This window comes from Phacochoerus africanus, chromosome 4 (assembly GCF_016906955.1).
Source record: "Phacochoerus africanus isolate WHEZ1 chromosome 4, ROS_Pafr_v1, whole genome shotgun sequence".
NCBI classification, from domain to species: Eukaryota; Metazoa; Chordata; class Mammalia; order Artiodactyla; family Suidae; genus Phacochoerus; species Phacochoerus africanus.
The window spans coordinates 14,041,945-14,066,988 of NC_062547.1; the positions used below are offsets into that span (position 1 = coordinate 14,041,945).

Below are 25,044 nucleotides of genomic sequence, written 5' to 3' on the forward strand. Positions count from 1 at the left end.
GATAGGATGACAACTTTAAATAGTTTTGTATCACAATGATAAGTTTTAAGATAAACATGGCAGGGCTGCAATAAAAAGGCCTATGTAATTATGCAAAAGAGATATGGGACCCTGGCCTTACAGAAAATGCATTAATCAACTCAAAATGGATTAAAGACAATAAAAAATTTGAAACTGTAACGACTAGAAGAGGATGTAAGGGAAAAGACTCTTGACATTGATGTTGGCAATGATTTTTTTGAATAAGGCCCAAAAGCCCAGAAAAGAAAAGCAAAAATAAACAAGTGGACTATATCAAATTAAAGGGTGTGGAGAAAAGGGAACCCTCCTACACTGCTGGTGGGAAAGTAAATTGATACAACTGCTATTGGGGGACAGTATGGAGTTTCCTTAAAAAACTAAATATAGAGCTACCATATGATCCAGCAGTCCCACTCCTGGGCATATGTCCAGAGAAAACCATAATTCAAAAAGATGCATGCACCCTAATGTTCATTGCAGCATTATTTACATTAGCCAAGACATGGAAGCAACTTAGATTTCCAGGGGCAGAGGAATGGTTAAAGAAGGTGTGGTACATGTATACAATGGAATATTATTCAGCTAAAGAAAAGAATAAACGAATGCCATTTGCAGCAACATGGATGGGCCTACAGATTATCATATTGAGTAAAATAAAAGACAGAAAGATAAATATCATATTATATCACTTATATGTGGAATATAATAAATAATGCAGGAAATCTTGTTTATAGAATAGAAACAGACTCACAGATTTCAAAAGCAATCTTATGGTTACCATAGGGGAAACTGTGGGTGGGGGAGGGAGGAATTGAGAGGATATGAGTAACAAATATACACTACTCTATGTAAAACATACTACACTTGATCTTAGCCAAAAGGCCGAGAAGCGATACTCTATGTAAAAGAGATGATTACTGGGAACCTACTATAGAGCTCAGGGAAATCTATTCAATAGTTTGTAATAACATGGGAAAACAAAAATGGATAGCTAGCTAGATAGATGGACACTAAAAATAATAAATAAAAAGTAAAATAAAATTAACTTTTAGATGCTCTAAAAGTCCAGCAAAACTGAGGTAACTCTGGAGACTTTCTATAACAGCAATGAATTTTCTATAGCAGCAATTAATTATTCTATTAAAATAGGTTAAAACAATAAACTTAATGATACACTTTATCATTTACAACAAAGAAAATAAACACGTAGCATTTTTTCAGTTTATGGATATAGAGGAGATACCTTTCATTAAATTGTTCACCTTTTCATAAGGATATATTTTGTTTTATATAAAAATGTCTTGCAAACTTTAATAATGAAAAACATTATTTTATAACACAATACTGTAAGTCGACTAAACTTCAATTAAAAAATAGGAAAAATATCCAAAAACAATATTATCTAATAACCTATATGGGAAAGGAATCTGAGAAAAATGGAGATATCACTTTGCTGTATACCTGAAACTAACACAACATTGTAAGTTAACAATACTCCAATAAAATTTAAAAAATAAAAAATAAAATGCTTCAGCACAGCAAAAAAAGCAAGCAAACAAAATCAGCATAATGAAAGGCAACCTGGATATTCAGAGAAAATATTTGAAAACCATAGATCTAATAAGGAGTTAATATCCAAAATATGTAAGGAACTCAAACATCTCAGTAGGATAAAAGAACCCGAACAACCTGATTAAAAAATGGGCAAAGGATTTTAATAGACATTTTTTTCCAGAGAAGACATACACATGACCAATAGGTATGTAAAAGTATACTCAACCTCACTAGTCATCAGGAAAATGCAAATTAAAACCACACTTGTGGTTGCCAAGGGGGAGGGGGAGGGAGCGGGGTGCATGGGGAGCTTGGGGTTAATAAATGCAGACTATTGCCTTTGGAATGGCTTAGCAATGAGATACTGCTGTGTAGCACTGGGAGCTATGTCTAGTCACTTACGATGGAGCATGATGATGTGAGAAAAAAGAATGTATACATGTATGTGTAAGTGGGTCACCATGCTGTACAGTAGAAAAAAAATGTATTGGGGAAATAACAATTGATTACAATTAAAAAATAAAAATAAAAAAATAAAATAAAACCACATATGTCACCTCACACCTGCTGGGATGACTTTTATCAGAAAGACAAAAAATATGTGTAGTCAAGGATGTAGAGAAAACAGAACCCTTGCACATTTTTGATGGGAATGTAAATTGTTCCAGGCATTATGGAAAAGAGTTTGGCTGTTCCTTTAAAAATAGAACTACCATATGATCCAACAATCCCACTTCTGTATATATATCCAAAGAAAATGCAGTCAGTACCTTGAGTAATCTAAATATTCACTGATGGATGAGTGGATGAAGAAATTGTGATGTACCTATATACCTGTAATTTACTTTAAAAATGAAGGGGATCCTGTATTTTGCAACAACATGGATGAATCTGGAGGATATTATCCTAAGTGAAATAAGCCAGACATAGAAAGGCAAATAGTGCATGATCTCACTTACATGTGAAATCTAAAAAAAGTCCACTTCATAGAAGTGGAGGGTAGAACAGTGGTTATCAGGGGCAGGAAAATGTGAGAAATAGGGTGACGTTGGTCAAAAGTTTCAAAGTTTCAATTATGTAGGGTGAGTAGGTTCAAGAAATCTAATGAACAGCATGGTGACTATAGTTAATAGTTACTTTGCATTATACTGGAAACTTGCTAAGAGAGTAGATCTCACGTGACCTCACCACAAAATGCTAATGATGGGAAGAGACGGATATGCTAATTAGCTTGGCAGTAGTCATCATTTCACTGTATATCAAAACATCATGTCACACGCCTTAAATAGGCACAATTAAAAACTGAAATTTAAAAAAATGTGGAATTCCCTCCCCTTTATATCATGAAACATACAAGTAATTTGCATTTGGCAATAGCCATGCTATTTACTGTTTGGTTTAGGCATTTATATTAAGCAATAATATGTGTTCATTGCAAATATTCCAATAAGGAGGCAAGTGATACACAATAGGTAATGGCCATCACGGACATCACAGTCCAGACCTCCAGCTCCCTCTCTAACATGGATCATTACGAACAGTTCATGGGTTTCGTTCCAGAGGATTTTCATCCAGTTATGAAAATATATATATATATTTGCACACCCAAGCAAATGGGAAGATACTATATACACGTATGTGCACTGCTTTTTTAAAATTGAAAAAATAACTCTGAGGTGAATATATTTCAGTAAATTAATTAACTGATTCAATATACATTTCTCAAGTGCTCCTGTGCTTGGTGCCCTAAGGGGGCTGTGCTGGGGTTGGGATATGATACACGGGTCAGAAAAAATAAATACGGACCCTGTTCTTGAGAGTTTGTAATTTAGGCAAGAGGCAGGTGACGAGACCTGCTCGTCAACCCAGGTCCCAAAGTCAGCAGTGCCACAGATTTAAGAAAGAAGAGACAAAGAAATAGAGTGGGGATCAGGGGGCTACCGCCTTCGAGAGGCAATAGCAACCCTCTGAGCCAAGTCATGATTTTTATTTGCTATTTTCTACTTCCTTGTAGGTACAGAATCACATGTGTCATTTACAGTGTTACTGATCAAGGCTACAGATATGCAAGACACAGACCCTTTGTATTCATAGATGCTATAAATGATTAACCCTCCAGAGAAAGATTATATTGTTTATGCTTAAGGCTATTACACCCTTTCCTCCAACTCCCTTAGGGTTCTGGTCATGAGAACAAGAATGTCAGTGGCTTTCCAGCAACAACATCTGGAGTATTTGGCAACTTGCTTTGAAGCAGCCACTCATACGATGTACATTTGCCATCTCACTCCCTTTCCCTCAGAGGTCTGGGAAAGTCTTACATATTTTGCAAGCCTAGATTAGCGTCATTCTTCAAGCACCATCTAGTTTCTTTGATTCGCTATGGCCTATATACATGCATTTCTGGCAAGCCTCCAGCAGACAGGGAAATGTCTAACTGCCGATATATGTAAATTGTTTGGCACAATATACTACAAAATTGGGGTTATTGGTCACAGACTCTTGGAAGGGTAAGGATTCCATAAGTGTTTAGAGCAGGAGAGCCTGGCTAATAGAAGGTGTTTTTTTTGAGTCCACTTACAAAGGCTCTAAAAGTGGTATTATTTTGATACACCACAAGGTGGCAGAAATTCTCCAAGAAAAGTGTCTTTCCATGCTATGCTGAAATTGGAATATATTTTTTGATTGTACACATATGGACATAAATAATTATATAGAAAAGTAAACATTTTATTTTTGTTTTTTTTTTTTTTAGGGCTGCACTTGCAGCATATGGAAGTTCTCAGGCTAGGGATCGAATCGGAGCTGTAGCCACTGGCCTGTGCCACAGCCCAGCCACAGCAAAGCCAGATCCCAGCCAGTCTGTGACTTACACCACAGCTCACAGCAACGCTAGATGCTGAGCAAGGCCAGGCATCAAACCCGCAACTGCATGGTTACTGGTTGGATTCGTTTCCACTTTTTGAGGAAAAAGACTATTATAATTCATTCATTCATGTGTTTTTGTTGTTGTTGTTGTTTGTTTTTGTTTTTTTTAGCATCAGTTATATTCTGGCCAGGAGACAGAAACCTAGGCAATTATTTTTATAGAGAAAATATGAATATGAGAATTGCTAACTGGTTGTTGAAGAATTGAAAAGACCAAAAGAAAAAGCTTGAGAGTAAAAGAAGTAACAATTTAAGGAATCAGTTTTAACACTGAGGGCTGGAGCGAAAATGGGAAAAGGTTGAATTTATTAAAATTTAGAAATTTTAGATCCTGAAAAGCTGAAACTCAGACCTCAGAGAAAGTATTTGTCTTCAGCAAAGTTCAGAGGACCTCCGCTCTCCACCTGCCACATGGTCTAGAGACCCCAAATATTTGAGGCTTGTGCCTTGGAGGTGCTGTCATAAGGCTGGTTCAACCAATGTTGGAAAACTGCAAGGTGGAATCAAATGTTAAACTATATTTCTATATTTAGGTGAAGAAGCATTTATAGGGTGACAGTAATGGGCATAGACGGTAACAGCAGAAAGGAGCAAGTCTTTGACCCTCTTCCAGCTCACCAGCTACCTTCTCCCTTTGTAGGTAGAAGTTGGCAAGGAAGAAATGTGGTTTGCGCTGTCTCAGCCAAAGCACCCAAAGCAGAAAGAAGAGTGGGGTCTGAGTTGAGAAGCCATAGCTTAATGACTGATAAATTTTTACTTTATTATTGATTTCTATATTTATATTAATTTCAGTAGAAATGAGTATCTCTTCCATTGGACAAACTTTGTCGGACTATTATACAATTTCCTTATTTCCCTTAATATATCAAATGCTCATTTATTTTTCCTTTTGCTCTACTTTTTACAGAAATCTATATCTCTTACACATTTTATTGCACTTATTTGATTTCAGATGCTTATTTCTCCAATTATGTTATTCCTTTCTTGAGGAAAGGTCCTCTTTTTATTATTTCTTCCCAGTGATGGCCATAATCCTTAATACGTATATGTGCCTGATAGATATGGAGGCTATTACAGTTGTTGGGAGAAGATGTTTTGGAGTGAGAAGACCTGGATTTGAATCATGTCTATTTCTGCATGTCCCTAGCTCTGTGATGCAGAACAGTTGATGCATAGTCATTTCTTTTCCTCGGTGACTGCAACTGCAAATATTCCTGTGGCTCTTCTAGTGATCACATCCATTTATTTCTGATGATGACATGCTTTTTCTTAGCTGCAACTCTCCAGGATTCCATTATTCTTTTTTAAATCAAGAAACCTAATTTTAAATCATCTATCCCACTTCTCCCCCCCCACCCCCTTGGCAACCCTAAGTCTGTTCTCTATGTCTTTCAGTCCGTTTCGGTTTTGTGGATAGGTTCACTTGTGCCATATTTTAGATTCCACATATTAGTGCTATTACATGCTATTTGTCTTTCTCTTTGAGAAAAAGAATGTATATATATGTGTGTGTGTGTGTGTGTATATATATATATATATATATATATATATATATATATATATATATATATACCTGTTCACTACGCTGCATAGCGGAAATTTATGCAATAATTAAATAAAGTAAATTAAAAATGATATCGAATTTTGTGGCAACATTTCTTTCTGTCATCTCCAGCCCACTGAGAACAGTCACAGAGATTTTTGAGGCTCTGCTCACTAATGCATTTCCTTTGTGCAAGGAATGTCCTCTGGGCTCTTTCAAGGGATATGTTTAGATCCTCAGAGCGCAGTGTAAGAAACTTTCAGGGTTTTGCGACACTTTCATGGGGTCCATAAGGTCAACACTTTGATGATAGACCCAGATATTACAGATATAGGCTTAATATTTCACACCGAAATTAAAAATGCTACTTGTGTTTTGTTATACTATCAGAGAATAGCATGACAATTATCCAAAGATGTTGACAATATTCTCATCTTTTCAAAGTGCATATGTGTTTAAGACTGAATTTTTTTTCATATGGTTTGGCCGAAGCAACATATCTCAATACATTTAACCCTTGAATAGCAGATGTTTGAATTGCATGAATTGACTTATATGTATTCACTATGTATCTTTACCAAAATATAGAACTTGTGTTCCAGGAGTAAATACCACAATGTGATCCTTCAAAGATGGGAAACAGTAGATACAAAGGAACCACATATACAGAGGGCTGACTATAAATTAGACATGGATTTTTGACCCATGGAACGTTGGTACCTCTAATCCCTGTGTTGTTCAAGGGCTAACCATACACTGAACTCAGAACTCATGTAAGAATTCAGCTGTCTTATTAAAGCCAAGCATTTACAAAAACTTCTAAAACTTAAAAATCTGCTCCCTTTGTATTTTGGGGTAAGGAAAATAGTTATATGTATTTATTAATCTATTTTTGTGTGGACACGTTATGGTTTATTATTTAAGTAGTGAAAACATCTCCTATTTTTTACATCAGAAATTGTAAGTATTGATGGATATAACCCACATAAACAAAATCCCTTTGAAGTCTCCAATAAGTTTTAAGAGTATAAAGGTTGTTGAGACCAAAGGATTTGAGAACCAGTTTTAGCTGATGGTTGAACAGTTTGCACCAGCATTCCTGTCTCCCCAAAGTTTAGACTCCTTCCTTGACAGTATGGAAAGCCTGGTCTTGCATCTCAACTCTATTGATTGTGGACTTCTGGGGCTCTTATATCATGGTTTACCTATCTTTATTCAACTTCCTTGCTGTACCATCCTGAAAAGGTCCTCAGTCCTGCTGCTCCTCAAGTGTATACACATGACCGCCCAGTACTGTCCGGCCACTCCTCAAGTGTATACATGTGCCCTCCCAGCACTGTCTTTGAACTCTCCATCTGAGTTCTGCTTGGATGTAACTCTCTGTCTTGGACCTGGAAGCAAAGAGATCTTGTATGATCTTTATCATTATTATTTTCTTTATCGTTATGGAGTGTTAATAATTCTATTGTGTGCTGACTGTTCTGTTGGCTATTCCTTTCTGCTGAATTCTCCTTTAATCACAAATGCATTAGTGAAATTCACAGTGCCTAAGGGCTTTACAGATTAATTGGACCAATTATATTCATGATGAATGATCTCTCCCTACTTCTTTTCAGAAACATAACTGAGCCTTGTAATTGATCACTTGGCACCAGAATAGCACATGCAGATCTTCTTTGCTTTTAGCAGCCTATCCCAAAGGGATGCTTAGACTTATATTTTCTCTCAATATTGTTATGTTTGGAAAGAGGATTCCTATGAAGTGAATAGAAGGCCCTCTTTATTCTAAAGTAATGTGAGAAAATCTGGACCTGAGTTGAAATTGAAATGAAGTAGCTATTTATGTTCACAAAGTAAGTATTATGTCAAATTAACCAGCTAAGAAAGGTCGGGAAATCATCATATGGTCAAAACCAAAACCAATATAATATAAACAAATCATAACATAATTCTAATTCATGAAATACAGTAAGGTTTTCTTTCCTATAATTATATTTGATGAAGCTGAAATGTCTCCAAATGTCTTTTTGTCAATTCTTACTCTCCTTTTCATTTCAGTAGACAATTAGATGTGTCCTTACTGCATGCTTTCATTCTTATAAACCCTCTGTAGTTGTGTGTAACTCTGCTGCTTCTCCTTTTATCTTGCAGCAAGTTTATCTGTCCTTAGAGTTGGTTAGAGTAAAGGCATTAATATGGATCAATGTTTTCATGGCTTTGAAATGTTTCTATTTCAATATTAGGAAGTTCATGTGCTAGGAGCTCTTTAAAAGAAGAAGTGTGAGTCTATCTATCTATCTATCTATCTATCTATCTATCTACCCTTCAATGTCTATATGCGTATCTATATCTATTATATCTATATATTTCCATATGTATTTTATGTATTATAGTCCTGTATATATTTCACTTTTTAATATCTAAGATTTATATATATAATATATAGATAGATTTTATATATAAATATAGATAGGTCTTTGTAATCACACAGTACTATTATAATCATTATATTAACTCAAGAAGTGCCTGATTAAAGTATCAAACTGAATGACAGAGACGGCAGGTGCATTGAGCCTGGAGAGGACTGATAAATCACTAAGAGATCAGCTCCTTTTGGATAACCACTCCCAGAACCATCTACCTCTTAAAAGGTTCACCTGACAGTGGGAGATATTTGAGAAAAAAGGAAGGGAAATATTGTGGGGAGAAGATTTCTGAGTGTCCCTCGAATCTAACAAGGCATTCATCCAGCTTTAAGTCTATGAATGAATGGCAAGTAAAGGCAGCTCAAAAAAGCTCGTGTGTGTGTGTGTGTGTGTGTGTGCGCGCGTGCACGCATGTAGGACTTCTATTCAACATAGTATGTTATGCATTATATTTTGCTCATTCTCTTTGCAGGGACACTTGAGAGAAATTATTTCAAAGTTAATATCAAGAATGGTAATGTTGTGCCCAATTTTTTGATTGATTCACTTGTCTTTTGAATGCTACTAATTATATATACGGGCTGCTAAACTTTCAAGTCAAATTTATGGTCTGCACAGAGCAGAAAGTAGAACCTGCTGGTATTCAACCGGCTTTTATCTTTACCTCCATACTATGCCCAGGGCTTGTTTTTCTTTTTCCGTTTTCTTAACTTATGCTATTTATCTGTACCCTATGTCTCACGCTGACACCTTCAACCTTTTTTTTTTTCCTGCTGTACAGCATGGGGATCAAGTTATTCTTACATGTATACATTTTTGCCCCCACCCTTTGTTCTATTGCAATATGAGTATCTAGACATAGTTCTCAATGCTACTCAGCAGGATCTCCTTGTAAATCTATTCTAAATTGTATCTGATAACCCCAAGCTCCCGATCCCTCCCACTCCCTCCCTCATTCAACCCTTTTTTATTTGTAAAAGCATTGATGTATATGTCATATATGTAGACATCCATACATACGTCTAGTTTATGTTTCAATGATTATAGAGGAAAATAAGAGATTAGGGAAGAAATATCTTTTGAAGTTTACATTCCCAATTGTAATTCTACAAATAAGCTCTACAATTTCGCAGCTTGCACAAAAGCCATACGTTAAAGATGGGGAAGTTTCTGCATGAAAACACGTGAATCTCTAGGAAGACAGCATAGGTGTGACTAGAAATCCTTGGAAGGTAAAGCAAATATAACTGAAGGACAGAGATGAAGAAATCATGAAGTTATAGGAAATGCAATACATAGTTTTCACTTCTAGTTTTCAGTGTGTAATCACATTTGTGATCTCATAGTCTGATTGAACTAAGAAAGGCAGATGAGAAAATAATGTTTTAGAGGTTTTCATTTAAAATTGGCAGCAGTCAACTCAGATCAGAACTCAGATCTGTTGATTCTTGATCTTTTTAAAAATTAAAAAAAATTTTTTATTAAAGTATAGTTGATTTACAGTGATGTGATAATTTCTGCTGTACAGCATAGTGACCCACTCATGCACATATTTACATTTTTTTCTCATACTGTTTTCCCATTATGTTCTATCCCAAGAGATGGACATAGTTCCCTGTGCTGTGCAGTAGGACCCCATTGCTGATCTTAAGCTGCTTCCAGGAATATGCTTTGTTACAAATGACTGTAGCCCATGACAGTCTTGATATTCTAAGGGAATTGAAATGTTACTTATTCCAATCCTCCTTTGCTTATTATCAGTACTTTCTACTTTGATAATAAATGCAGCATTCATATTTATTTTACAGTTTAAAACTATGGATTCCATCCATTGAAAATACACAGTTCCAAAAGACCAATTCTTTATTTTTCTATCTTAAGTCCATCACCTAAACAAAAAACCTTCTATTTTTATTCAAGCATATGAGATTTTGAAAGCCTCGGATCTAATAGCATAGATGTTATATCTTCGCCTGTTTGGGACCCTGACAGACAATCCTAACTTAGCCCTTTTTTGATCATGCTGTGTTGCAGTACAGTCCCTGTGGGTTGTAACATAGATGAGTGGAGATGGTGCTTCTGCCATCAATGGGAACAGTTCAGTCTCCTGCTTCTGTGTCTGAAGGAAAGAAGACTGTTAGAGATTGGATTCCATCACTTCATGTGTTAAGAAATTATCATAAACCTGGTGGCTTAAAGCATCACAAATTTATTAACTTTCTCAGTTCTGCAGGTCAGAACTCAAGACCCCTGGGCTAAAATCACGATGTGAGCAGGTCACACTCTACCCAGTGGAGAATCTAATGGGGTTACCAGCATCCCCTGTGGTTGCATCTCTGTAGCCTCTGCTTCAATGGCTGGTGCCTCCTTCCCGGGTATCTATAGTCAAAATTCCTTCTATTTCCTTCTTATAAGGATATTTGTGATTGTATTTAGGGCTTACCCTGATACTCTTCCTTTCTCAAATGTCTTATGTTTTTAACTTAATAACTCTTCTCCCATAAAGTAGCATCCCAAGGTTCCAGGAATTAGGAAAACACTAATTTGAAAAGATACAAGCACCCCAATGTTCACAGCATCCAAGATAGGCAAGCAATCCAAGTGCCCATTAACAGATGAAGGGATAAAGATGTGGTATATATGTGTGTATATTTAATGTGTGTATGTACATGTACACATATGCATGTATATAAAACATATATGCAATGAAATATTAGCCATAAAAAAGAATGAGCTTTTGCCATTTGCAACAACATGGCACAGACAATATTATGCTTAGTGAAGTAAGCTAGACAAAGACCAGTACTGTATGATATCCCTCAAATGCAGAATTTAAAAAACAATATGAATGAATGTATATGCAAAACAGAAATATACTCATAGATATAGAAAACAAACTAGTAGTGACCAATGGGGAAAAGGAAGGGGGAAGGGCAATTTAGGGGTGTGGGATTAAGAGATACAAACTGCTATGTATAAAATAGATATGTGACAAAGATCTATTGTATAGCTCAGAGAATTATAGTAAGTGTCTTGTAATAACTTTTCATGGAGTATAATCTGTAAAAATGCTGAATACTTATCCTGAAATTAATGTAATATTGTAAGTCAACTACACTTCAATTAAAAAAAATAACTTGGATATCTTTATGGGCCATATTCAGTGTACCTTATTCTCCCAAACCATTCGGTTTGGCTGGTTCGGGTTAATTTTTTATTTTTTAAACTCTTGAGTCTGTAGGGAATTCAACTACATTTTGAACACAATTATCCACATCATCCATTGATAAATATTTTCTCTTCCTTTCAGCATACATTTGAGTGTCATACAGATAGCTGTGGTCTCAAATTCCTATGATCTAAGTAAACCTATTATCTGAGTTACACTTTTTTTTTAAATTTTATGTACAGCTATGTTCTTGGTTTTGTGGATAAAATGTTGAATAAAATATAATTATTGCCTTTGAAGAAATTAGTGTAAATGCACCTCCAAGGATATCTCAAAATACGGTTAGAATAATAAAAGTATATTTCTTCATGTATTTCTCTAGTAAAGCCAAAGGATTCAAGGACTTGAAGAGAAAACAAACTCCCTTTCTCCTTTCTCCCACATGGTCCCCAATCACCTTAAGTACAAACAGAAGAGAAGATGAACAAATCATAATTTCTCAAAAGGAGGACAATTAGATTAAACATATAAGGTGACACATGTTATGTTATATACATAATAGCGGATCTTTTAAGGCACCATAGAATAAGTTCCCAGTTTTCCAACAGGAATTGTACCCAGTTCAGCATAAGCATTTCTTAAAATGAACAATGCATAGGCACCCATTGGATTATTTCAATGACGTCAAATGGCAAATGATGGGGAAACTGATCTACCAGTGTCTTAAATCATGACCTACGGATTAATCTTTTCACAGAGAGGAACCAAAGAAACCTAAAATCAATGGATGAGAAAAATTTCACCACAGTGAAGGAGTTTATACTTTTAGGGTTCACGACAGACCCATGGTTACAGAGCGTTCTCTTTTACACCTTCCTCAGCATTTACGTCATCAGTCTGTTGGGAAACATCACCCTGATTTCTCTTATCTGTGCTGATTCTCAGCTCCACACACCCATGTATTTCTTCATTGGGAATCTGTCATTCCTGGATCTCTGGTATGCTTCTGTCTATGCCCCCCAAATCCTGATGACCTGTATCTCTGATGACAAAAGCATCTCTTTTGCTGGCTGTCTAGCTCAGTTCTTCTTCTCAGCTGGCCTGGCCTATAGTGAATGTTACCTTTTGGCTGCCATGGCTTATGACCGCTATGTGGCCATCTCCAACCCCTTGCTTTATTCCCAGGTGATGTCTCCAAGGGTATGTGCCAGTCTTGTTGCAGCTTCATACTTTGGTGGCTTTGTGAACTCAACCATCATCACCAGCGAAACATTTACCTTGAGCTTCTGTGGGAAGAATATCATTGATGATTTCTTCTGTGATCTGCCACCCCTGGTCAAGTTGGCTTGTGATGTGAAGGAAAGTTATCAGGCTGTGCTCTATTTCATACTTGCCTCCAATGTCATCACTCCCACCGTGCTTATTCTTGCTTCCTATCTCTTCATCATTGCTGCCATCTTGAAGATTCGCTCTACCCAAGGTCGCCTCAAGGCATTTTCCACTTGTGGCTCTCACCTGACAGCTGTAACCTTGTACTATGGTTCAATTCTCTTTATTTATTCCCGACCAAGTACTAGCTATGCCCTGGAAAGGGATAAAGTGGTGTCAGTGTTCTACACAGTGGTAATTCCCATGTTGAACCCCTTGATCTATAGCTTAAGAAATAAAGATATTAAAGATGCCCTGAGGAAAATGATAGATAGAGCAAAGTATCTTAAACAAAGATTTTGGTAAAAAAAAATGTATTCTTTTTTTTTAATTTTTAATTTTTATTTTTTGTCTCTTTTTTTAGGGCCACATCCATGGCACATGGGGATTCCAAGGCTAAGGGTTGAATCAGAGCTATAGTTGCTGGCCAACACCATAGCCACAGCAATGCAGGATCTGAGCTGCATCTGTGACCTACACCGCAGCTCATGGCAGTGCCGGAACCTTAACCCATTGAGCAAGGCCAGGGATCGAACCTGCATCCTCATGGATGCTAGTCAGATTCATTTCTGCTGAGCCACAATGGGAACTCCTATTATTATTTTTAAAAAAATTAATTTCGATGTCACGGATAACAGATAACAGCTTGTAAATCTCTGAAATAAATAAAATGAGCAAAAGAGGAAGTCATTGAATAATGTACAAATTGCATATTACATTTGTCTTTTTAATTTTGCATTAATGTCTTTAAATATGTGTTTAAAATAAATGAGTCTGGGTCAATTGGAAAAACTGCCATGCATGCTAACTCAGAACAGAGTCAGTAGCACTGCTGAGATTCTGAGAAGGTTGTAAGAGGTTTTTTTTTTCTCTTTTTTTTTATTACACTTCACAGTTCATAAGTTGCTCAAAAGTATAGTACTATAATCTATAATATAAAATAATAATATTCATTATGGATTCTTTGTCATGATTAGATGGATGAAATGACTTGCTTCAAATCAGGTAATTCGTAGGTGAGAAAACAAGAATACAAACTCAGAATTGATAACTCCAGGGGTACTTACTCATTTGTTAGGACAGTGCGTTAGTTAGCAGGTCATAAATAAAATATATACCATAAAATGCCCTTCAAAATAAATTTATTTTTTCTTTCTGATTTTCATATTTGTGCTTGCTGTGATAGAGAGATTTCCTTGACAATATATGTATTGTTAAATAAAGCATATATGTATATGAAAGAACAAATACTTTTATTTAGAGTCACTGCAAGCTTCCAATAAATAATTTCCCAATAGTTAAAAAAAAAATCAAGGTCAAAAGAAGAAGAATTGCTGCATGAAACAGACAGAAATGGAGACGTAGATAGAAATAGATAAGTAGAGAGACAGAGACACTTCAAAAAGCTTTGCATCCAAAAGAGGATTCAGAGTGGAAATCTCTACGAGGTAAACAGTAATTGATAACAATTAAGATCATGTGGGTGTTTGTATTTCTTTGTTCAGTTATATATATGAATTAATGGAAAATTAAAGAATGCCTTATTATGATATATTCCATCTCCTAATTTAAGTAGTCTTTTTACATATAAAACATGAGGTTTATCAACATAAAAAAGTCCTAGTATTGATTAACAAGTATGTTGGTTTCCTAGGGCTGCCATAACAAAATGCCAGATTCTGGATGTTGTAAACAATAGAAATTTATTTTTCATAGTTCTAGATCTAAAAGGCAAGATCAAGGAGCTAGCAAGGTTGATTTGTTCTGATGCCTCTTTCCTCTGCTTGCACATGGCCACCTTCTTGCTTTCTCCTCACATGGCCTATTTTCCTGTGCCCAAGCACCCCTCATATCTCTTTGTGTCCAAATTCCCACTTTTTGTGTTTTTATAAAGGTACCAGTCAGATTGGATTAGAGCTCATCCTAGCCACCTCCTTTTAACTGAATCACCTTTATAAAGGTTCTATCTCAAAATACAGTCACATTCCACATTTCTGGAGATTAGGGCTTCAACGTATGAATTTTGGAGTGTTACGACTCAAGCCATGGCACCAAGGATTGATGGGAGTTTTCTTGATGAATGAGACATGAAAGCATAGCCCAGGAAGATAGAGGAGCACAGGTCAGGGAAAAACATTATGAATCACATGATAGCTTCTAGAAAACTCTAATTAGTACAATTTGGAGAGTTTCTATTGTTAGATACATGTTTGCTTATATTGTGACATAATTCATTTTGAGAGTCCACTTTTGATGAAATGCTGTTCTTTTCATCCTAACCTCATTAGTATATCTTCTCCGTACCCCAAATGAACTCTAACTGTGTCTTTGGAGACTGAGGTACATGCTTCTGAGCTGCTCTGTGAAAGAGTTCCCAAAGGAAGGGCTGTTAAGGAAATACATATATTGGGTCCAACAAAGCATGCCCAGACGTCAGAGGGAAGAGAGTCTCACTTCCAAGAGTGATTGGTCCTGATCAAGGGTAAGCAGCTGGGATCAGGGGGAGCGAAGCAGTGTGGCCTCTCTGTGACCTGAGCTGTGGCCTCAGGCAGAGTCTGACGCGGCTCTCAAAGGGTCCTTATTATGCCAACACACACACGCAATCTTCTAAATAGAATTCCATTAATGATGTACGTAACCTTCATCTAGAATTCAAGTTCAGTCTGGTGGTTACACTGGATCATCATCTGTCTACTCACTAAACTGCAATGTGTGGTATTTTCACTTCTTGGTACTTATTTTCAGGGGCTCGGGGGGATATGTGTAGGCTTCCCAGAATTTTAAGTACTCCAGTGTAGGGAGAAAGGGACAGAATTAAAGTTGTTTTATGTGACATGTTTCAGCTGGACTGCCTCTGACATTCTCTTTGTTTTTCATTTTGTTTACTTGCAAATTACAATTTATATTAAATTCAGAAGTCACTTTAGTCCATCTTGATGGTTATGCGTCCTGTCTTCCTCCTTCTTTTGATCAGGGGAGTCTACTCAAGGGGAGATTTGTCCTGAATAGTTTGAGCTAGGATAGCCATAGACAATAATTTGGGAAAAATAGCTTCAAAGTGTAAAGGTAATAACCCACTAATTGATTTTAGGAATACTTATTAAGTGCCAATTCGATGCCAGGAAGTGTCCTATACTTTGGGATACAGCAGTAAACAAAACAGAGGAATCTTTCTGCCCCATAGCTAAAGCATTCTAGTTGGGAAAAACATACAATTTAATAAACAAGTGTTAGAAGATGCGTGTAAGTCTTGGGGAAAATAGAGCAGAGTCTGGGCAGAATAAGAAGGATGGGGATTGTTGGTGGGAAGAGGATCTGGAATTTAAACTGGAATGATGTGGACAGGCAGAAATGTCAGAAAATGACATTTGATTGACCTTGAAAGGAGATGAGGGTGTGAGCCTTGCAAATGTTCTGGGGGATAATATTCATATGGAGGAACAGATAGTTCAAATATCTCTGATGCTGGGAACAGGCTGCTGTTTGGGAGAAACAGTGAAAGTCATCAAGGCTGGAACAGAAATCAGGGGGTGGCGAGTCTTAAACAATAAAGACATGCAGGTAATAGACAGCTTTTAGTCCACCATGTGGACTTTGATTAACTTAAAATCAATTGGTAAATTAGAAGGTTTTTTGTTTTTTGTTTTTTTGTCTTTTTGCTATTTCTTGGGCCGCTCCCGCGGCATATGGAGGTTCCCAGGCTAGGGGTCGAATCGGAGCTGTGGCCACTGGCCTGCGCCAGAGCCACAGCAACGCAGGATCTGAGCCGCGTCTGCAACCTACACCACAGCTCACGGCAACGCCGGATCATTAACCCACTGAGCAAGCGCAGGGACCGAACCCGCAACCTCATGGTTCCTAGTCGGATTCGTTAACCACTGCGCCACGACGGGAACTCCTTGTTTGTTTTTTTAAGAGCAGTAGTGATATTGCCCTTTTTTTGTGGTAAAGAACCATACTGACTGATATATTAAAAACACATTACAGAGGAATATGTATATAGACCAGTTAGAAGGATTTTTGCAGTATTCTTGGCAAAATGATGATTGCTTGGACCAGGTGGCATCAGTGGAGGTGATGAGAAGTGCTCAGATTCAGGATGTGTGTTGAAGGCAGGGACACCAGGGTTTCTTGGAAGTTTGAAGAGGAAGTAGGAGAGAGGGAGAATAGGTTGATTCCTAGTGTGTGGCTTGAGTAGAATTTACTACCTTATGTGAGAAATGAGCAGATGGATCAATTTTGGGGGGTGGTGACTAGGAATTCAGCTGTAGACAAGTATTTATTACTCATCTCTTATGTAAGTATAGAATGTTAGCACTAGGAAGAGACTTAGGAAACGCTTAGTGTGGGGTTTTGTTTGTTTGTATGTTTGTTTGTTTTAAGAATCATAACCACCAAATCCATGGATAGGTTTCTGGGGCTTCATCATCTCTCTAAAATTTTGTTTGTTTAAACTTAGGTACAGTTTTGGATGTTGGAGAGAAGATACATTGCTTTTGTTAGATTTTCAAAGAGATCCAGCATTCCAAAAATTTAAAAACAATTAATTATTTTCCTGATAATGAAATTAAGGCACATGTACAAGCTCACATGGTTGGTTTTTCTGGAAACAAGTATGACCACGCAAATCTTGATGTGAAAATGAGAATATATTTCATCTCTCACTTCAAGAGGATAATAATATCTGATGTCTCCAAAGATACATACATGTGTGATGGTTGTTAATCTTTTCTGCACAGTATATTGTTGTGGGTGAGATTATCTATTCTTATATCTCTGATCGATTCTCTAAGGGGCTTTAACAAGTTGGAATCCTAGAAGGTGGGTGCTAGAAAAGGATCAGCCAGTTTTTCATGTGAGTGAGACTTTGTTCCAGGGAGGACCTTGGCACTCTTAAAAGCATATAGGCCTGTGTCTGTTAAGTCCATATGCCTAATGGAGAAGCAACAAGGATTTACTGTATAACAAAGGGAATTATATGCAATATCTTGTAATAACCTATAATGGAATATAATCTGAAAATAACTGAATCACTAGGGTGTACACCTTAAATTAACATAATATTGTAAATCAAGTAACTTCAATTAAAAAAAAGAAAGAAAAAGGCATTCCCATTGTGGCTTAATGGGTTAGGGACCTGATGTTTGCTCTATGAGGATGCAGGTTTGATTCCTGGCATTGCTCAGTGGGTTAAGGATTTGGTGTTGTTGCAAGCTGTGGCATAGATTGCAGAGGTAGCCTGGATCTGGTATTGCTGTGGCTATAGTGTAAGTCTCAGCTGCAGCTCTGATTTGACCCCTAGCCTGGGAACTTCCATATGCCACAGGTGAGGTGGTAAATGGAAAAAAAAAAGACAAAGAATTAAAAAGAAAAGAAAAGAAAAATAAATGGGTGATTATCTTTGCCTCTATTACATGATTTTAATCCATAATCAATAAAAATTGCATTTTGGCATCTGTGACCTGTGCCACAGCTCTCCACAATGCTGGATCCCCAACCCACTGAGAAAGGCCAGGGATCGAATCTGCATCCTCATGGATACTACTTGGATTCATTTCCACTATGCCATAGCGGGAACTCCTCTTTCCTCAGTATCTTATAGCTTTGAGGGTACAGGTCTTATACCTTCATTAAATTTAAACCTAGGTATTTTATTCTTTTTGATCCAATTGTAAATGGGTTTTTTTTCTCTTAATTTCTCTTTCTGATAGCTCATGATCAGTGTACAGAAATGCAGCAGATTCCTGTATATTTTTTCTATGCTGAAACTTTACTGAATTTTGTATACTAGTTTTAATAGGTTTTTGGTAAAGTCCTTGACGTTTTCTATGTATACAATATCATGTCATCTGCAAAGTGTGACACAGTTGTACTTCTTCTTTAAATGTGTTTTTTTTTTTTTTCTTGCCTAATGGCTGGGGCCAGTACTTCCAATTCTATTTTGAATAAAAAAGAGAGTATAAAAAAAAATCGCATTTTGAAGCCTGCCAATCCTTTGTCAAATGCATGTGAATGGGTGACAAAATAACTTTCAGGATTTTAGAAAAATGAAGGACACCATTATTCTGGCTTATGCTGTCTCCTTGAGGAAACTTGGCCTTACTGTTTTTTTCTCTTGAGTTCAAATTTAAAAAAATGAGTCAGGTATTACTCATCTTTCTCAGAGTAAAAATAGCTACCGTTAGGGATATTTTCAGTTGACACACGGGCGTATGTATCTTTTGTATATGGCACTGGTATTTTTCTTACTTTTTTAAAAGTGATGAAATGTGGTTTGGAGATTGTTAAAAGACTTTCCCAAGATTTCAGACCTACCAGAGGGTGGAATCAGGATTTGAACAGGATTTTCCATTTCAATTGTGGCAGTTAAGCAAGTCTGCCTAAGCCAGGCCCATCTGCGCTCAGCTGGGTTGGCATATGTGTCTGTGTTTAGCTGTTAGCTCAGTGAGGACTGGTGGAAGAAGAATGAACCCACTCACATGTCTGGGGGCCAGCTTGCTGTCATCTGGGGTTGGGAAGAATGCAGCCAGATGTTTCAATATCTAACCAAGTCTTATATACCTGCTGGTGGAAGAATTCCAAAAGTGAGAAGAGACGCATGCAGCAGCTCTTGAGCTCCAGGATAGACCTCTGCAGTGGTGCTATTTAAGTTGCAAACTATTGGCCAAAACAAATTGCAAAACTCTCCCAGTTCAAAGGTGAGAATGACAGAATCTACTACTTGATATCAGGAAATCAGTAAAGAATCCCAGTAATTTAAAATATATATATTTTGTAGATCATTGATTTGTGGTTAATTTACCACTTTCTCTCTTAAATATTAGAAGCTTGGTACAAAATATAAATGGGATGCATTTCTGATACAGTTTTGTTTCACGCAGAAGTCAGAATGGTGACTGTATGATATGGCCTTTTTATAGAATGTTCTAAAACTTTCACCAAAATTATTTACTTACTCTGTTAAGGATTTTATAGTTTCTTATGTAAAAACACAGAGGGTATGCTTTCATTACCATCTAATACCTTGAAAGGACGTCTTTAAGATTTGTCTAATATTTTGATGTTAAATTACTACCTAAATATACATTCTTGATTAGAGAGAAATTGAGCCTGAGAGCCTTTGAGTCTTATTTATTAGGATAAATTCCAAGTTTACATAATCCCTGGAAATTTTCTTAAGAAGTTTGAATACTTCTTTCCTGCCTTTGTCAGCAGGTGATGAAAGATTAAGGATTTCAGAGAAATTCCAGTTAAAAGGGAACATTTCCTCCCTTTTAATCCATTATCTTATCTGCTGCCAGAGTAAACCTTGAAAATGTAAATCTGATCCTATTACTTTTTTATCATGACGATGTTTCCATTTGTGTTGTTTTAAAGGCCAAAACCCTGACTATGGCCTCTGATAAGCTTTGTGAGCTGAGAACTCTCGTGGTCCATTCCTTCTTTCTCCATCCCATCTTTAGTTACCTTCTTAGCCTCTTAGCTCATCAGCCTCTCTCACTGATCGGTGGATCTGTGTTCTTTCATCTCGTGGAAATGCTCTCTCATCACCCCTGACACTGGGCATCACTGGACGCATTATTCAGGTCTCATTTAACTGTCTTTTCTGAGAAGACTTTGAGTTTAGACTAGAACATTATTATTATTATCATTTTGAGTTATTTGTCTCTTTAGAGGGCACTACGGAAGAGTAGTCATTGGTTCTGTCCACATATTTGTTTTATTCCCCAAATTATATTGCATTAAAAATGAGCTTAATAAGTCACAGATATTTTTTATTCTTTAGACAAGTGATAACGTAGCAGAGATACTTTATTTTAACTATTGAGATGTGTCTATAATCAATTTTACACATTATCAATATAATAACCCCAAATTCCTGCCAAGATAATTCTACTCAAGCTTGAGTAGAACTTGTATTGTGTGGAAAGAGCTTGTATCATGCAAAAGAATAACAATATAGCATGATAATTGCGAAGCTCCTAGGATGTGTGGGGATCAATTATGTGAGCAATAAAGTATGGTTGAAGTTCCAGTAGGTGAAGACAAATGGTGAGAAACATGTTTATAAAAACTTAAGTAAAGTCAGCTTATAGAACCTCGGATGTATGTCCAAAGCATCTGTGCTTTGTGTCTTAATTAGAAGAAGGGAGTGGGATGGATTGGGAGCTTGGGGTTAATAGATGCAGACTATTGCTTTTGAAATGGCTTAGCAATGAGATCTTGCTGTGTAGCACTGGGAACTGTGTCTAGTCACTTATAATGGATCATGATAATGTGAGAAAAAAGAATGTATACTTGTATGTGTAACTAGGTCACCATGCTGTACAGTGGAAAAAAAATAATGCATTGGGGAAATAAAAAATTTAAATGTATCATAGAATATTCAATAAAATAAAAGTCTGTATTAAAAAAAAAGAAGAGATCCATTCTATACTGGTAAGGATTCCAACTTTTTTTTTTACTTTTTTTTTTAACCATAATATCATCAATCAAGTCACATGTTCTCTAAAGCCACCAGCTACATTTAAATTATAGTTTTGTCCAGATAGATGGCCAGGAGGGGGATTGCTGGATCACATGGCAGTTATGCTTTTAGTTTTCTAAAGAATCTCTGTACTGTTTCCCATAGTGGTTGTACCAATTTACATTCCCACCAGCAATGTGGGGGAGTCCCTTTTCTCCACACACTCGCCAGCATTTGTTATTTATAGACTTTTCAATGATAGCCATTCTGACTAGTGTGAGATGGTACTTCATTGTAGTTTTCATTTGCATTTCTCTAATAATTAGTGAGGCTGAGCATTTTTTCATGTGTCTTCTTCAGAGCCATTAGCTACATTTAAAAGATTAGGATAGTTCTCTAAGTAACAAGTGGAAAAAATAGACTTTAAGGGAGAAAACTTGGATTTGCATTCCAGTAACAGCATTGTCTCCAGTTTATCTCAAAAATGTAAGTAAATCATAGCCCTCTTAGTTTTAGTTTTCTCTCACTGTCTCTGGGGGAAAGTCAACTGGCTACTGGAGCATTAGCTCTAATGCTGTGGTGTTTTATATTAGATTCCTTCTTTTAGCTTCTCTCTGAGAGCTCTGGAAAGTCAAGATATAAACCTTGAGGGATTCATGATTTTTTAATGTATCTTTGGCACCAAAAATTTGGTTTTTCCTAATATTCAACATCTGCTATATCAAAAAATACTTCAACTATATATATAAATCTCACATCAACTAAAGAAAAGTGCAGAATAAAAACACTTAAAAAAAGAATTTTTTAAAGCTTTCTTTCTTTTTTGGTCTTTTGTCCTTTTTAGGGCTGCACCTGTGGCATATGGAGGTTCCCAGGCTAGGCGTCAAATCGGAGCTGTAGCTGCAGGCCTATGCCACAGCCACAGCAACATCAGATCCAAGCCGTGTTTGTGACCTATAAAGCTTTTTTAATAGATAAAGAAATTCAGGTTGTCAGAGGAGTACAGGACTGCCTTAATTAGGGAATGTGAGAGAAATATATTTGCTTATAAGAGATGGCTTAATAGTTGAGAGCTTTTTTTTTTTTTTTTTTTTGGCTTTTTAGGGCTGCAGTTATGACATATGGCAGTTCCCAGGCTATTTGGCCAGGGATCAGATCGGAGCCACAGCTGCCAGTCTACACAACAACCACAGCAATTTGGAATCGGATCCGCATCTGCAACCTATACTGCAGGTCACGATGGCAACGCCAGAACCCTGACTAACTAAGCGAGTCCAGGCATCAAACCCATGTCCTCATGGATACTAGTATGATTTGTTTCTGCTGTGCCATAATGGGTACACCGAGAGCATGTATTCTTGGTAAAAAAAAATTCTGGATTCAAATACCAGATCTGCTGTTTACCAGTTCTGGGACCTTGAAAATGTTTCTTAAACCATGCGAAGATTATAATGCTTATCTTATAAATTGTGCAAATGATGAAGTGGGTTAATAATAGGACTTAGGATGCTATCTGATCATAATGAGTAATACAGATATTTTTCTATTTGTACTAATAGTGGCAAGAGTAGTACAGTGCATTGGTATTTGTGTAACTATTAACACAATGCCTGACATATAAAAAATTCTCAATAATACATACAGAACACTGAAAATGTTTGAGTGCTTCCCATGTAAGATATTTGGCTGGATATTTTCCTGAATATGATCTAAATTCAATCAAATAAACTGTCAGAGGTCATCATTTTGCTCAGCTGTTGATGAGACAAGGTACTTGCACTGCATTAAGCAATTAGCAAGTGAAAACCTTAATTCTAAAATCAGATCTTGGATTTCCTGTTGTGGCTCAGCAGTTAATGAACCTGACTCTTCTCCATGAGGATGCAGGTTTGATCCCTGGCCTTGCTCAGTGGGTTAAGTATCTGGCATTTCCATGAGCTGTGGTGTAGGTCACAGACGCAGCTTGGATCTGGGGTTGCTGTGGCTGTGGCATAGGCCAGTGTCTATAGCTCTGATTTAACCCCTAGCCTGGGAATCTCCATATGCTGTGAGCATGGCCCTAAAAAGACACAAAATAAATAAATAAATAGATAAATCAGATCTCGACTCCATTTCCAGTGGGCTTCTCAAGTCACGGACTGAAATTATGCTTTTTTTTTTGTTGTTTTTTTTTAAGATAGTAAGGGATTAAGAGGGATAGTCTTCTAGTCATTGTTGACTTAATTGATACCTCTGTTTATTTCTTTCAAAAGAGAAAGCACTAATTTTTTTTATCCTTATCATATCAGATTTTCACCTCTGTGGACATGGATGTTGGAAATCACACTGTCTTGACTGAATTCATCTTAGTGGGCCTCTCATCAGACCCCCGGTGGCAGATGATGTTATTTGGAATATTTCTAACTCTCTATTTGGTCACTTTATCAGGGAACATGACCCTAGTTATTTTAATCCGTATTGATTCCCACCTGCACACACCTATGTATTTTTTCATTGGCAACTTGTCTTTTTTGGATTTCTGGTACACCTCTGTGTACACCCCCAAAATCCTGGCCAATTGTGTCTCTGATGATAAGCGCATTTCCTTGGCTGGATGTGGAGCCCAGTTGTTCTTTTCCTGTGTTGTAGCCTACACGGAGTGCTATCTCCTAGCAGCCATGGCTTATGACCGCCATGTGGCCATCTGTAATCCATTGCTTTACTCAAGTTCTATGTCTGATTCTCTCTGTACTGGACTCGTTGCTGGCTCCTACATGGGAGGATTCTTGAATGCCATAGCCCACACTGCCAATACTTTTCGCCTGAGTTTCTGTGGCAGAAATATCATTGACCACTTCTTCTGTGATGCACCACCACTGGTAAAGATGTCTTGTACAGACACCCACGTTTATGAAAAGGTCCTCCTGGGAGTGGTGGGCTTCACGGTCCTCTCCAGCATTCTTGCCATCCTGATCTCCTATTTCAACATCCTTCTGGCTATTCTGAGGATCCGCACAGCCTCGGGAAGACGCAAGGCCTTCTCCACCTGTGCTTCACACCTCATCTCGGTCATGCTCTTCTATGGGTCCTTGCTCTTCATGTATTCAAGGCCAAGTTCCACCTACTCCTTGGGGAGGGACAAAGTGGCTGCCCTGTTCTACACTGTGGTCAACCCACTGCTCAACCCTCTCATCTATAGTGTGAGAAACAAGGATGTCAAAGAAGCCTTCTGGAAAACAACTCAGATCATAAGGCCTCAGAGATGAAGTTTATTTTTTTGCAGAATGCTTATGCTGCATTTTCTGAATTAGTGGCTTATAAACATGTTTGTAGACATTGCAACATTTCAAGTAAATGCAATACATAAATCTTAAAAGATGAAGCATTGATAAGATCACTTTTATTGTTATTATTTTGTTGTGATTAAATTATTCATTTATTTATTTATTTGTCTTTTTGCTATTTCTTGGGCCGCTCCCGCGGCATATGGAGGTTCCCAGGCTAGGGGTCGAATCGGAGCTGTAGCCAC

At 37.1% G+C, this 25,044-nt stretch overlaps 2 protein-coding genes and 1 pseudogene across 2 annotated transcripts; 2 read left to right on the forward strand and 1 right to left on the reverse strand.

The window, feature by feature from the left end:
- Window positions 1–835: 835 nt before the first annotated feature.
- On the reverse strand, window positions 836–915 carry LOC125126624 (uncharacterized; annotated as a pseudogene).
- An 11,509-nt stretch (window positions 916–12,424) lies between these two features.
- On the forward strand, window positions 12,425–13,375 carry LOC125124438 (olfactory receptor 1013-like). The gene has a single exon (XM_047774548.1). It carries the CDS (start codon window positions 12,425–12,427, stop codon window positions 13,373–13,375), a length of 951 nt encoding a protein of 316 aa, XP_047630504.1.
- A 10,458-nt stretch (window positions 13,376–23,833) lies between these two features.
- On the forward strand, window positions 23,834–24,781 carry LOC125123989 (olfactory receptor 9G4). Its single transcript, XM_047774166.1, has one exon. The coding sequence runs from the start codon at window positions 23,843–23,845 to the stop codon at window positions 24,779–24,781; it is 939 nt and encodes a 312-aa protein (XP_047630122.1). The 5' UTR covers window positions 23,834–23,842.
- The last annotated feature ends 263 nt before the right edge of the window (window positions 24,782–25,044 follow it).